Below are 13,520 nucleotides of genomic sequence, written 5' to 3' on the forward strand. Positions count from 1 at the left end.
GAGAAAGTTTATTTTGGCTCAGTTTCCGAGGTTCAGCCCATGCATAGTCTATGGTCAGCCACCACTCTTGGCCAAAGATGAAACAGAAAGATGCTCAGCTTATTGGGGGGCCGGGGCTGGCAGGAGTGACATGGTATAATCTCTGAGGGCACATCCTCTAACTTCTTCCAGCCATCCCACATACCTTTAGCACCTAGCACATTCAAAATTAGGATGGATTGATTAGGTTACAGCTCTCATAACATAATCATTTCTCTTACTACTTAACACAGGAGCTTTTGGGGGATGCTTTGTATTCCAACCATAACAGTTGGGTAGTTTGGGAAATGAGATCCTGTGTTTGATGTTAATTTCTTTACTTCACTAACTTCTGTGTAATTGGTACGGTCTGATGCCTCCAGTGATGCTGGTTTTTCTCCAGTCACTTCTTTGCCCTTTCTTTATCTTTCTGCTTTGCATGTATTTTAAGGAAATCTGTCTTTTTTTCTTTTTTGGATCTTCTAGGCTAATTTTAATGTAGTTTCTGGCCTTAATTGTTACCTGTAAATAGGTAACATTTTTATCTCCAAACCAAGCCTATAATCCCAATTCCTAATACTTGGGTCCAGGTTATATATCTCCACTGGATGGCTTGTACTTCAATTTTATCTAAAACTGGACTCTTATTGCCCTTTAGGCTGAAACTAACATGTTCTCTTTTAAATTAATTCATGGTTCTATAATTTTTTTAGTCATCCCAGTTCATCTTTGATTCTTTTCCAAACTTTCCACATCCAATCTACTATCAGTCTGTCATTCTCACTGCCACACTGCTCTAATTTGCACACTCTGGACTCTTATTAATAGCTGTCTAACTCTTCCTGCCAGATTAATTTTCCTAACGCATAGCAGTGAATATATGCCACACCCCTATTCCAAAACCTCCAGTGGCTTTCCATTACTTAGAGAAGAAAATATAAACCATTTGCCCAGTATTCAGATTCATCCCAATCTATTATTTCATTAACTCTTACAATGGCCTTATCTGAACCCCTTTTTCCAGGCAAACTAGAATACAAACATCCCATTCTCCATGATATCTTGCACTTTTATATCTGGGTAGAATGCCTCTCCCCACATTTTGGCCTGTCTGGATTCTATTGAAATCTCGTTTTCTTCTTTCTTCCACATCTTTCTTGAACCTCCACCAGAAAGTATTCTCTCCCTCCTCTTAACTCATCTAATACTTTATCTTCTAAGGCTTTAATTTTACACACTCTGCCTTCCAGTTGTATAAGTGGATATTTTTTCCCCTTCTGTATTGGAAATTGCATGAAGGCAGAATCTGTATTTAGTTTGTCTTTGTATTTCTCATACATATGGCACATTGATTTGTACATAGTACATAGGTAGTAAATGTATTTGAGTAAAAACTAATATATACTTGGGAATAAAAAAATCACAGGTATTAGTATACTGCTAGCTGGAGTGACAAATATGTCCCAACATGTTAGTGATTTAACATATAGAAGTTTATTATCATTCACACTGTAACAATTTCAACACAGGTGTTCCTAATCAGCTGGTAGCTTTCTTTCATTTGCTAAAAAGACCAGGCTCTGCCATTCACTAGTGTTTCATTCTTGTCTAAATCCAGTCATTGGATAGTAACTATTTTAAATACACACACACACACACACACACACACACACACACACACATACACACACACACAACATACTGTATATCTTAAATAGACGCAATAAAATATATATTTGGAAAATAATCCTGTAAGCAGAGGGGAAAGATAAAGTGTGGATGAAGCAGTTATGTTTCTTAAAACCATGTAAAAATTTGTAACACCTTGTGTTTGCTCACATTTCCACCTCTAGGAACAACTCTATTCTTAGGAGGAGGAGCAAGAATTTGAGAGACTAGTTAGACTTCTTTGCCACCATTATTTTCTACTTGTCAGAACCTCTGGGACTTAGCTCGTACCCCAAAACAAAAACCCAGCCACTGCCCCCATTCAGTTAGTTCAGCAAAGGTGCAGTTTTACCACAGAATACAAATGTAGCTTCATCATTAATATTTATCATAATGAACTGTCATTGTTCACTTTATTTCCCCCAATAGACTGCATGTTTTTATATCCTAATGATGTTGGTATTTTGGCTCCTAGCACAATGCTGGCATTGTGAATAAATAAATATCTTTCTTAATGAATCTATAATTCTCTTTGTTCATGTTCATTTGATAATTATTTTGGTTCAAACAAAACTAAAAATAAAGATGATCTTATCATCTCCTGCTTTTTTGATGTTTGGATTATTTTCAGCTTCCTTTCTATTATAATAGTACAGGATTTGACATCCTTGAAGATAAATATTTATGTATATCAGTGATTATTCCTTTCAAATAAATTGCTGAAAATAAAACTTTCTGAGTCAAATATATTTAAAATTACAAGGACATATATATTGCTAGATTGTCTTCTGGAAATAAACCAAACCATGCTACTACTGAAACTTTGTGAGAGTGCCTTTTTCCTTGAACCCAATCCTATACTGTCTGTTATTGACTTAAAGAAAAAAGTTCCTGTCATTTTCATTGGCCAAAATAGTAGCTCCTTATATTATTTTGCTTTTATTTGAGCACAAGTGAGTGAACTTTTTAATGACTATTTGTATTTTTTCTGTAACGAGTTAGCTGCTCCTTAATAAATGCACTCTATGGATTATTTTAAGATTTTTAACTCTATAAAATCGAACTTCTTTAGTTATTTGTGTTTGAGAAGTTTTACCGGGAACTTCTGGGTATTGTGGCAGAGTGGGCTGACATAGAAGAATCCCATTTTGCTTCACTAGTTTTCAAATACTAAGTAAAATATAAGATGATTTACGGATATGTGGTTGAGCAGGAACCAAGAGAAGGAAATCCCCAGGTGCCTGAAATGAAGGAATATTCACATAGAAAGCCACAATTGAGCCATCTGCTGAAAGCCAGGAGTCACAAAGGAGTACTGTTCCAGTTACTATGACTGCATAACAAATTTCTCCAAAACTTAGTGGTGCAAAACAACCATTTATTGTGCTCATGGACTCCATGGGTAAGGAATTCGGACAGTGCAGAGCAGGGACAGTGTGACTGTATTCCACCATGTCTGAGGCTCATCAGGAAGATTTGAAGGCTGGGGGCTAGATTCACCTGAAGGCTTATTCACTCACACGTCTGGTAGTTGATGCTGACTGTTGATATATGTGGATTGTCAGTTGGAACCTTTATATGTAGACTCTCCACATCTCTTGATATCCACACAATATGGTGCCCTGAGAAAATCTGGTGAAAATCAAGTCATTTTTTAATCACCTAATCTTGGAAATCATACTGTGTGACTTCCTTTGTTTTGGTTTTGGTTTTTTTTTTTTTTTTTTTGGCTGAGGAAGTTAGTTTAAGGGAAAGGGACACAGATCTCATAGGAGTGTTGACATCACATTGGAGGAAGAACATGTGAAAGTGTATTAGTGCATCTATACTTGAAAAATATATAACATGTCACAAGTACCTTAACCCTGAGATGGTAACTTAAAAAATTCTCACCGTTGGCCTGAGAAGCTTGCCATTCACCTGAGCTGCAGTAAGAAAAGAGTCAGCTGCTAGAGATCAGAGCTTCTTACCTTCTACTGGCTCAGTGCTGTAGTCTCAGTTCACGTTACTACATGGTCAGGGACCATAGTCCAAGAAAATGACTTATTTGTTGGTCTGGTATCTCTGAAACTCCAGGCCTGTCAGAGACCAATGAAAAGCCTCTACCAGGATGTCCCTAGCTCAAGCAAGTGTTGACTTCTAAAGATAGCATTTTCTCTAGAGATAAAGCCTTAGTCAAGGATTATAAATTATGTGAAGAAATTAACCACAAGGAAGGAGACTTAACAGATTCGCAAATGGGACACTTGTACCCCCAAACTAAAAGTAATAGAAGGGCATGAAAAAAAGTATAATATTCAAGGAAATAAAAGAGCCATGTGTGGTGTTACACGTCTTAATTCCAACAACTCAAGAGGCTAAGAGAGGAGGATTGTAAGTTCAAGGCCAGTCTCAGCAATTTAGGGAAATTCTGTCTCAAAAAATAAATAAAATAAAAAGGGCTGAGGAGTCTTAGACTCTGTCTCAAATAAATAAGTAAATGAATAAATAAATAAGGCTAGGGATGTAACTTGGTAAAGTACCCCTGGGTTCAATCCCCAGTAACATACACACACACACTAAAGGAGATGAATAAATGGACATGATAAGGCAAGAATGAGTATGAAAAATAACAGGAGGATTAGGAAAATATCCTGAAAAACTTGGAACAGTTTGGCACAACAAAAATTTGTCCCACTTTCAAGACCAGTAGTATTGGGTTGAGATGTCCTGTGTAGAAAATTAAAAGGAATTCAGATGACTTAAATGATTTTGGTTTAAAGAGAGTGATTGAACACATCCATTGACTCCCTCCTAAAATCTTATCGAAATGATTGGGAAAGGATTTAAAAATTAAAATTGTATAAATTCATAAAGAATTAGAGAAAAATAGAAGAGCATCAACAAAGTTTTAGAAGTTGGAATCAGGATGGCATTGAAGTTCTCAGCAATAATATCAGAAACATGTAGACAGTGAAACAGTCCTTTCAAAATTTTTGGAAAAGTAATTTCTAAACTAAAACTATTCCCATCCCAAATTATCATTAAGTGCCAGGGGGAAATGTAGACAATTTTCAGACATTCATGTTCTCAAAAATTTTACCCACTACTTTCCCCTTCTCAGGAAGCTTCGTAAAACAAGGAGTAAACCTTTTACATAATTTTTAGAAACTAAGGAAGTGTGATATTGGCTCAGAGGCAATCAATAAGATCAGTGAAATAGTATAAAGGGTCTAGAATCAGACTCTAATGAATTAGGTGTTCTGGCTTTATCTTTATGTTTTCAGGTAGGAGAAAGGATTTCTTCAATATTATAACATTCATAGAGAAAAAAATTAACCAATATGAATACCAAAATTTAAAGTTTTTGATAGAATAAAGGACACCATAAATAGGTTACAATAAACTAGTAGTAGAAAGAAGGTATTAGAAATAAACTTAACATATAAAGAAGTAAAGCTCAGAATATGTAAAAAACTACTACAAACCAATAAGACTGAGACAAAACCCTGAACAAAAATAGCTAAAGCATAGAAATAGGCAATTCACAAAAGAGGAAATATAAATAGCCAAGAAACACTGTTTTCAGGGAAATAAAAATTAAAATAACAATGAGGTACTATTTACATGCAAAGATTAGCAAAAAATTAAAATAGCTTATTCATTACAAGTATAAGATTTAAAATGGTTACTCATTATAAGAATGTGGGCAAACAAATTTTATGGAATATAAATTGATTAACCACTTACTTATTCAGGGCAAATTGGGACTAGTACATGGAGAATAAACTAGTAATAGTATGTTAAGTTCAAAATCTGCATACATTAAGGCCCAGGGAATCCAATTTAGCTATGTTTCCCTGGAGAAGCATGCATATACAAGACTGTTAACTGTCACATTGTTTGTAATATTGGAAAATAGTGAACAATTCATGTGACCACCTGTAGGAAAATGGACAATTACATATTTATACGATTTATTTGATATAGGCAGCAGTTCAAATGAACACACTAGATCTAAATGTATAAATATGACTCAATTTCAAATGAGTGGGGTAAGAAAAGTTGCAGAACTGTGAAAACTTCTGTCACATATTCCCAGTAGAGATCAATTAAAGTGATACCTTTCTTTCTTGTTTTTGTTCTCATACTGTAAGCAAGTGTCCTTTTCATCATCTGGTGGGTGTCGTGTTTTTCACATTTTTGTGCTTTTCATTGTTGATTTTGTTACATAAAATGAGTCCTAAGTGTAATGCTGAAGTGCTATCTCATGCTTTTAAGTATAAGAAAGACGTCTTGTGCCTTGTATAGAAAATACATGTATGAGATAAGCTTCTTCAGTCCTGGGCAATGATGCTGTTGGCCAAGAGCTCAATATTAATGAATCAATAATACAGTAAATTAGGGATCTTTAAACAGAAACACACAATATAAGGTTATGTATTAATCTGTTGCTAAAAATGAGTAGAGGCTGGTAAGATCCTACCCCAGTGTTTCTCCTAGGAACAATGATTCAGTGTTCACTAATTCTGTTTGCAATAACTCTGAAGAACATAACTATCACTAAAAATGAGAATTAAATTTACTTTCATTGTACTTTATCTGAAATAAACTTTATGTATTTGCTTACTTAGACTTCAAAGCCAGGACCTTATCTGGTTTGGTTCCCTATTACATCCTTAGTGCCTGACATGATTGGCAAATTGTTATTAAATGAATGGAAGGATGGATTAATAATAAGTAAGCAAACGAACATCTGTTGAACTTTTCCTTCTAGTTCTAAACTAGGTTATGAAAAGAAAATCTTGCCAGGCACAGTGGCACACTGCTGCAATCTCAGATACTTGGAAAGCTGAGGCAGGAGGATCTCAAGTTTGAGACCAGCCTCAGCAACTTATTGAGACCCTGTCTCAAAATCAGAAGAAGAAAAAAACAAAAAAAGCAGAGAGGACTGGGAATATAGCTCAGTGGTAAAGGACCCCTGGGTTTAGTCCTGAGTACCATACACACGCACACAGAATAATAATAATAGAATTTGGAATTTAATTATTTCAGCACATGCCTGAAGCTGTACATATTTGAAAATGTAGGTTTAAAAATTTTTTATAATGGAAAATTTCAAACAAACATAAAAACAGAGGTAACAGTAAAATGAATCCTATTTATTTATTTATTTTGGTATAGGGGATTGAACCAAGGGGCACTTAACCACTGAGCCTCATCCCTGGCCCTTTTTATTTTTCATTTGGAGATAGGGTCTCACTAAGTTGCTTAGGGCCTTACTAAATTGTTGTGATCCTCCTGCTTCAGCCTCCCACGTCACTGGGGTTGCAGGCATGCGCCACCTCCCCCAGTCTCATGAGTTTATTTTGAACTTTCTAGAAGAATCCAGTTTTAAAGAAGCTTTCTCCTGACCTACAGGATCAAATGCCTCAATAAGACTATCTTTGGGTAACTCCGGTCTGAGATGTTCAGAAACCCAAGTGTCCACCGGAGGGTAGCAGGTACTTACTGTTAGTCCCAGCCTCTTCTGTCCTGGAAATGGGGCTTCTAAGAGGCTGCCTTGAAGCTTAAAGAACATTATCAGGTCATCTCCACCTCTACAAATAAAAAGAGAAAGAAGTTCCTGGGATGGTGTCTGGAGCATGATTCTAAGAGTCCTTTCAGGGTGTGGATATCATAATTTACTCCATATTGCACTTTAGTTTTGTCACCATTTTCGTGACGTTTGGAGCCCCTATTTGTTTTTTCAAGTCTTTAGCAACAAATCCTATGAAATCAAAAGAGCTTAAGAGCTTGTCTTTAAGAACATCAAAGAAAGCATGAACCACTCTTCTTTCTTTGTTGCTTAGAAGAGGATCTACCCCAAGAATAGAGAGGGTGGTGGCCTCATTAGACAAAAAACCTCTGAGACTTGCTGCAGGGAAGGAAGCCTGGGCTAGCGCCAGAGAACTTGGCAGGTCAGATTGGAGAAGCCCAAGTGGCCCTTGGAACAGAGTTGGATTCTCCTTTCCTCTTGCTGTTCCTGACTGTTACCTAACATGCTTCACTCCTGCCCTGTAGCTCATGATGGTGTGGTCACCATCTTTACCTTTAAGTGCCAACAATACATTTCAAGCAGACCTAAGACCTTGTCTCCAAACCCAAAGACTTTCCTCCTGTATTCTTACTTCATTTTCTCCTGTTTTAATAAGTAGCCTCACCAGGATTTGACACAGCTGACTTCTAAGGAATAGCCCTCCTTGGAGAAGGTCACCCCATTGTTACTTCCCCAGCTCTGAGGCACCCTTTCGGTCTCCCTCTCCTCCTTTCCCCATGCCCTCCTCTTTCCCTTGCTCTCTCCTTTACATTCTTGTCCTTGTTCTTTTTTCTCCCTCCTGCTATGTGCAGTACACATGTGCATGCTCCAGCCATATTAAACTACATTCTTGAGCCTGCTTTCTCTCACCTAGGGGTGATTTTACATGCTTCCCCCGTACTAGGATTCCCTCCAGTGTGCTCCCAAGCACTCTGGTTTTATTTGTTTGTTCCCCCACCTGCCCTCTCATTATAGCATCGACTAAACTGTATTATCTGTTTCTTTGTGTTTCCTTTACTGGATTCTAAGTTTCTTAAGTCCCTCTAAAGGGCAGGGATTATTTGCTTAGTATATTTATCCAAAAGCTTGGGCAATTACTGACATAGAATCAACCTCCAGTAAGTTATTTTGTACAAGTGAAGGAGCAGAGCTGAATCTGGCCATCTCTGATTCTTTGCTTGTGGAGATTGGAAAGAAAATGTTCTGCAAGGAACCTGGAATTATGGACATTCAATAAATTGTGGCTATAGTGGCTGTTGTCATTCTTCAGTGAATCTTGCTCATGACTGTTCTCTTTGGGGGGTTTAGTCATGCCTTGCACATAATAGACACCTAAGATAGAAGACTGAAATGAATATGTATTTAATAAATTAAATAAGCAGGATATATGATTGGTTTGTCTGTGTTTAATGTAAAATTATGACTATATTGAGGATAAGTTTATTTTCTGTGGGACATAGATTTTGACTTCTTTTTTCAGGCACAGATGCATTTTGTAATGGCTGTATTTTTGAGAGAATCCTATGCTTTCTATTGTTTTGAAGATGACAACTTGTTAGACTTTACTTCTTTTTTTTAATATATTGCTAAATGTCTGTCACCTGGAACTGGAAAGAATTTACTAAAATATTTAAAAATTTAAAAAATTCTGACTACATATGTAGTAGAATTAAAGGCATCATTTAAAAAAAACATTTAAAAAAATCCCAGAATATGTATTTATAGGCTAGAATGCCTATGTTAATATTTGATCTGCATGATGAAAAACAAATAAGATATTTACAAACCGTACCTTGTTTTCTTTGTCCTTCATGCCCTGTACCTGGAGCAGCATCTCATTTTCATCAGATTTGAAAGAAGAAGAAAAAATGTCTGTGTTATATCCTGAAATCAAATTTGAGACTTCTAACTTCACCAGAAGTTCCCTGAACACTTATTTTCTTTTTGAGAGTAGTTGGAAGAAAGCAATTTTAGAAACCGAGAAGATGAGGAAAGGTAAATTTATTTTTATTGTTATTTTACCAAAGGAAAAAAATAGAAATAGTGCCTTGAATTTACCTGTTTTTGAAGCAGTCAAAAACACTTCATGATTTCTATGACATTTATATCATGAGTATTAATATGTTGTTCATGAAAAAGAAAATGGAAGCAAATTAAAATGAATTAATGTAATTCTGTGGCAGATCAATTTTTTTTTGCTTTTTAAAAAATGTATATATGACAACAGAATGCATTACAATTCTTATTACATACATACAGCACATTTTTTCATATCTCTGGTTGTATATATAGTATAATCACAAAATTCCTGTCTTTATACCTTTATTTTGGATAATAATGATCATCCCATTCCACCATCATTAATTACCCCACGTCCCTTCCCTTCCCCGACAGATCAATTTTAGAGAATTCTCTTAGCTGGGGTGTGGTGGTACATTCCTGTTATCCCAGCAACTTGGGAGGCTTAGGTAGGAGGATTGCAAGTTCGAGGCCAGTCTGGGCAACTTAGCAAGACCATATAAAACAAATAATAAAATGTCTGGGAGTGACAGACATTTCAATGGTAGAGCACTTGCCTAACATGTATGAGGCCTTTAGTTCAATCCCAGTACCTCCAAAGAGAAAAAACAATAAAGAATTACTTCTCTTTATATTTAATGCATTACTCTCTCTATTGGATCACACTAATTTTCATAAATAGTGTATCCTTTTAAATATCTCAATTTTTTATATTTTAGAACACTCAATTTTTGTTTTATTTTTATTTTATTTTTTATTTTTATTTTTTGCTTTGTACCAGGGAATGAACCCTGGGACACTTAACCACTGAGCCACATCCCCAGTCCTTTTTATTTTTTATTTTGAAACAAGGTTTCACTAAGTTACTTTGGGCCTTACTAAGTTGCCCAGGCTAGTCTTAAACTTGCAAATCCTCCTCAAGGGGATATCACTCCTTGCTGGGATATCACTATGCCCAGCAGGACACCAAACCTTTAACAATGTCTTTATGTGTCAGTAAATTCAACCAAAACTTTATTTTGAGTATATTAAATGGAGACTATATTATATTCTACAGTTGCTCAATAAAGACTAGTTTGAGAATGATTGACATATGTATGAATAGCTTCCCCCCTTACCTTTAAGTTACAACTGTTTTTTATTTATTCTGAACTCTGCCTTCAGCTTTATTGATGGACATAAAATTCTTGAAATAGTGAAATTCAGACTACTCAATCATTTCATCCCTTCTAGCTTTGGGTGTGTTGCTATACATACAAATATTTTTATAAGTTTCTCACCAGGTCCCCATTAAAAGTACTCAGAAAATACTTGATTGACCACTCTCCTACCCCTCAATCTACTGTTGAAAAGTGAATCTATATTACAGATTTTTAGTCAAAGTATTTTTTCCAAAAGAGGAAAAATCAAAGGTTGTAAAATGGCATTTTGAACATTCAATGGAATAACTTGTATCTTAAATACTATGTTGCTGCTGGACTTGCTTAGTAGACACATTTACAAAAGCTTAAAGACCACCCAATTTTAAACTTCTTCATCTACCTTTTCCATTTAATGCCTTTGTTCTGAATTTTTAAAAATAATTTGACAATCTCTTTGTCCATTGATATGTAAGGTCAGTAGAAGCAGCAATCTGGATAGTGCTGCTATTTATAGATTTGTTATGAAATTTTGTGCAGAGAAAATTAAAATCAATGCCTAAGAGAATTAATTCTTTTATCTCTCATTGCTAACTCAAATGATCATGTACTTCTACCTGTTAATTGTTTGCACAAAATCAGGAAAATGAAAAGATTCAAAGCTGTAGGTAATACCAGACTCTTGAAAGTGCTTTATTTAAATGTGATGCTAATATTCTAGCAGTTCTGATTAAATAAAATAATAAAAAATGTGGACAGTGAGTGGTACTAGAAGTTGAACCCCTGGTCTCCTACATGCTAGGCAAGTGCTATACCACAAAGCTATATTCCCCAGACCCTTTTATTTTGAGACAGGGTCTCACTAAATTGCCCAGATTGGCTGCAAACTTTCAATTCTTGCATCTCAGCCTCCCAAATCTCTGGGATTACAGGCATGCTCCACCATGCCCAGCTCTTAATCTAATTTTTACATATATGAATTCTATAGTCTAATTCATAAGTATATATTTAATGTTGATGGACCTTTATTTTATTCATTTATTTATATGCTGTGCTGAGACTTGAACCCAATGTCTCACACATGCTAGGCAAGCACTCTACCACTGAGTCACAACCCCAGCCTTTAATCAGTCCCTTATCCTACTATTCTGTATACTCCATGGACAGGAATTGGAAGACATTTTCTTGGTAGAGATACTAGATAAATTACAGTTGCTTAACTTACTTAATGGCTGATTAGATATATTTTATTATGAATTAGAGTTTGTAGTAAAGTAATATACTTTAACCAAGATGATTATGATAATATTTTATTACAGAATATCCCTCAGCATTTGGTCTGGAAGAGTTCAAAGAATGTGTCAAGATGCCATATTTACCAGTATTGCCAACATGCCAAAAGAGTGTAAGTTCAACTCCACTGGAGAATCATAAACAACTGCTACACACGGACACCCAGATGCCTACAGTCAGGTAGATCTTTGATAGGTAACTTTCTTTTGAGCAATAGTTATTCACAGAAATACTGTTCGATGTAGAGATTTTTTTCTCTTAGTGAATCTCTTTCTTGCCTACTGATTTTTTTTTCATAAAGGATTTATGTTTTAAAATCTAAACCATTTTATTCAGATTGACAACAGGCACTTTACTATGCTTTCAAGTGTAACATTGCCAGAAAGGATTAGGGACTTCCTTTGAAAAATCTTGAGTACCCTACCCTAGATCATGCCCATGAGAACATTGAAATACTCAGAAATAAAAAAAGCTAACTCTGAGTACGGTGGTACACGCCTCTAATCCCAGTAGCTCAGGAGGCTGAGGCAGGAGGATCACAAGTTCAAAGCCAGACTCAGCAATGGCGAAGCAGTAAGCAACTCAGTGAGACCCTATCTCTAAATAAAATACAAAATAAGGCTGGGGATGTGGCTCAGTGGTTGAGTGCCCCTGAGTTTAATCCCCAGTACCAAACAAAAACAAAAACAAAACCAAAAAACAACAACAAAAAAAACCTAACTCAATAGTATTAACAGTTTTCAGTATCTTAAACATAGAACCTGTAATTCAATTCTAGAATGAGGTCTAGTGTGGCACATGACTGTAACCCCAGCCATTTTGGAGGGTGAGTCAGTAGTAGTTCAAGTTCGATGCCAGCCTCAGCAAGTTTGTGAGACCCTGTCTTAAGATAAAAAATAAAAAGGGCTGGGAATGGAACTCGGTGGTAAAGCAAACTGGGGTGAATCCTTAGTAACACACACACACATACACACACACACCAAAAAAAAGTATTTATGGTATTATAAATTGCAACTTTTTAAATGGGAGGATTTATATTTTCATAGTATCTTCCAGAAATAATGAACTTTAAAGTCATCCAGTTATACATAGCACTGGGGTTTTAGAATATATTTCTTGAGTTTTCCAGCTCTAATGTTGTTGTTAGGGACTCTTGAAATAAATTGTGCTAATACAAATAGAAAACTAGAGCATGTTAAAAGTGAAAAGTTGTGATAATATTTATCTAAATTAGGAAAATAAATAAGAGCTTTGGAGAAAAAAGGAAAATAATTATTTGATTATCTATCCATTCTAAAATGTCTGTTTTTTACTGTTAGGCATTTTCTTCTATCTTTTTTAATTTCATGGATTTATTTTAGTTTTGATTTTAGTGTACTTCCAATTCTTTTTTTGCCTTTTTAAAATTTAATGCATTATGTGCTTTTTCATATTACTGAATAGTCTTCAAACAACATTATTGGCTACATTATATTCCATTAATATGTCCATGTTTTATCCATTTTGTTTGGTGCTGGGGATTGAACCCAGGGGTGCTTTACCACTGAGCTACATACCCAGCTCTTTTAACTTTATTATTTTTTTAAATTTTGAAATAGGTCTTCACTATGTTGCTTAGGGTCTCACTAAATTGCTGAAGGTGAACTTGCAATCCTCCTGCCTCAGCCTCCCCAGTCTCTGGGATTACAGCCATTTGCCACCATGCCCGGCTTGGTTTTTAAAATAATACCATAAGTAACAATAATCATATATCCGACATTTCTCATCATTTTAAATATTATCTGAAGATAGATTTTCAAGCAATAAAAATATAAAAAACAAAACTT

General features: G+C 35.5%; 1 protein-coding gene across 5 annotated transcripts in view; it reads left to right on the top strand.

Annotated features, from left to right (window-relative positions):
* C7H8orf89 (chromosome 7 C8orf89 homolog) overlaps positions 1 to 13,520 on the top strand; it is a 36,068-nt gene that overhangs the window by 5,724 nt on the left and 16,824 nt on the right. For 3 of the 5 annotated variants that reach the window (XM_078017027.1, XM_021733634.3, XM_040293949.2), the window contains exons 2-3: positions 9,075 to 9,238; positions 11,721 to 11,874. In XM_078017027.1, coding sequence (XP_077873153.1) covers positions 9,112 to 9,238; positions 11,721 to 11,874 — 281 coding nt within the window. In that variant the 5' untranslated portion in view covers positions 9,075 to 9,111. The remainder of the gene's footprint in view (positions 1 to 9,074; positions 9,239 to 11,720; positions 11,875 to 13,520) is intronic. The other 2 variants (XM_040293952.2, XM_040293953.2) reach the window with 1 other exon arrangement.

The sequence above is a fragment of the Ictidomys tridecemlineatus genome, chromosome 7 (genome assembly GCF_052094955.1).
Source record: "Ictidomys tridecemlineatus isolate mIctTri1 chromosome 7, mIctTri1.hap1, whole genome shotgun sequence".
In the NCBI taxonomy this organism is placed as follows: domain Eukaryota; kingdom Metazoa; phylum Chordata; class Mammalia; order Rodentia; family Sciuridae; genus Ictidomys; species Ictidomys tridecemlineatus.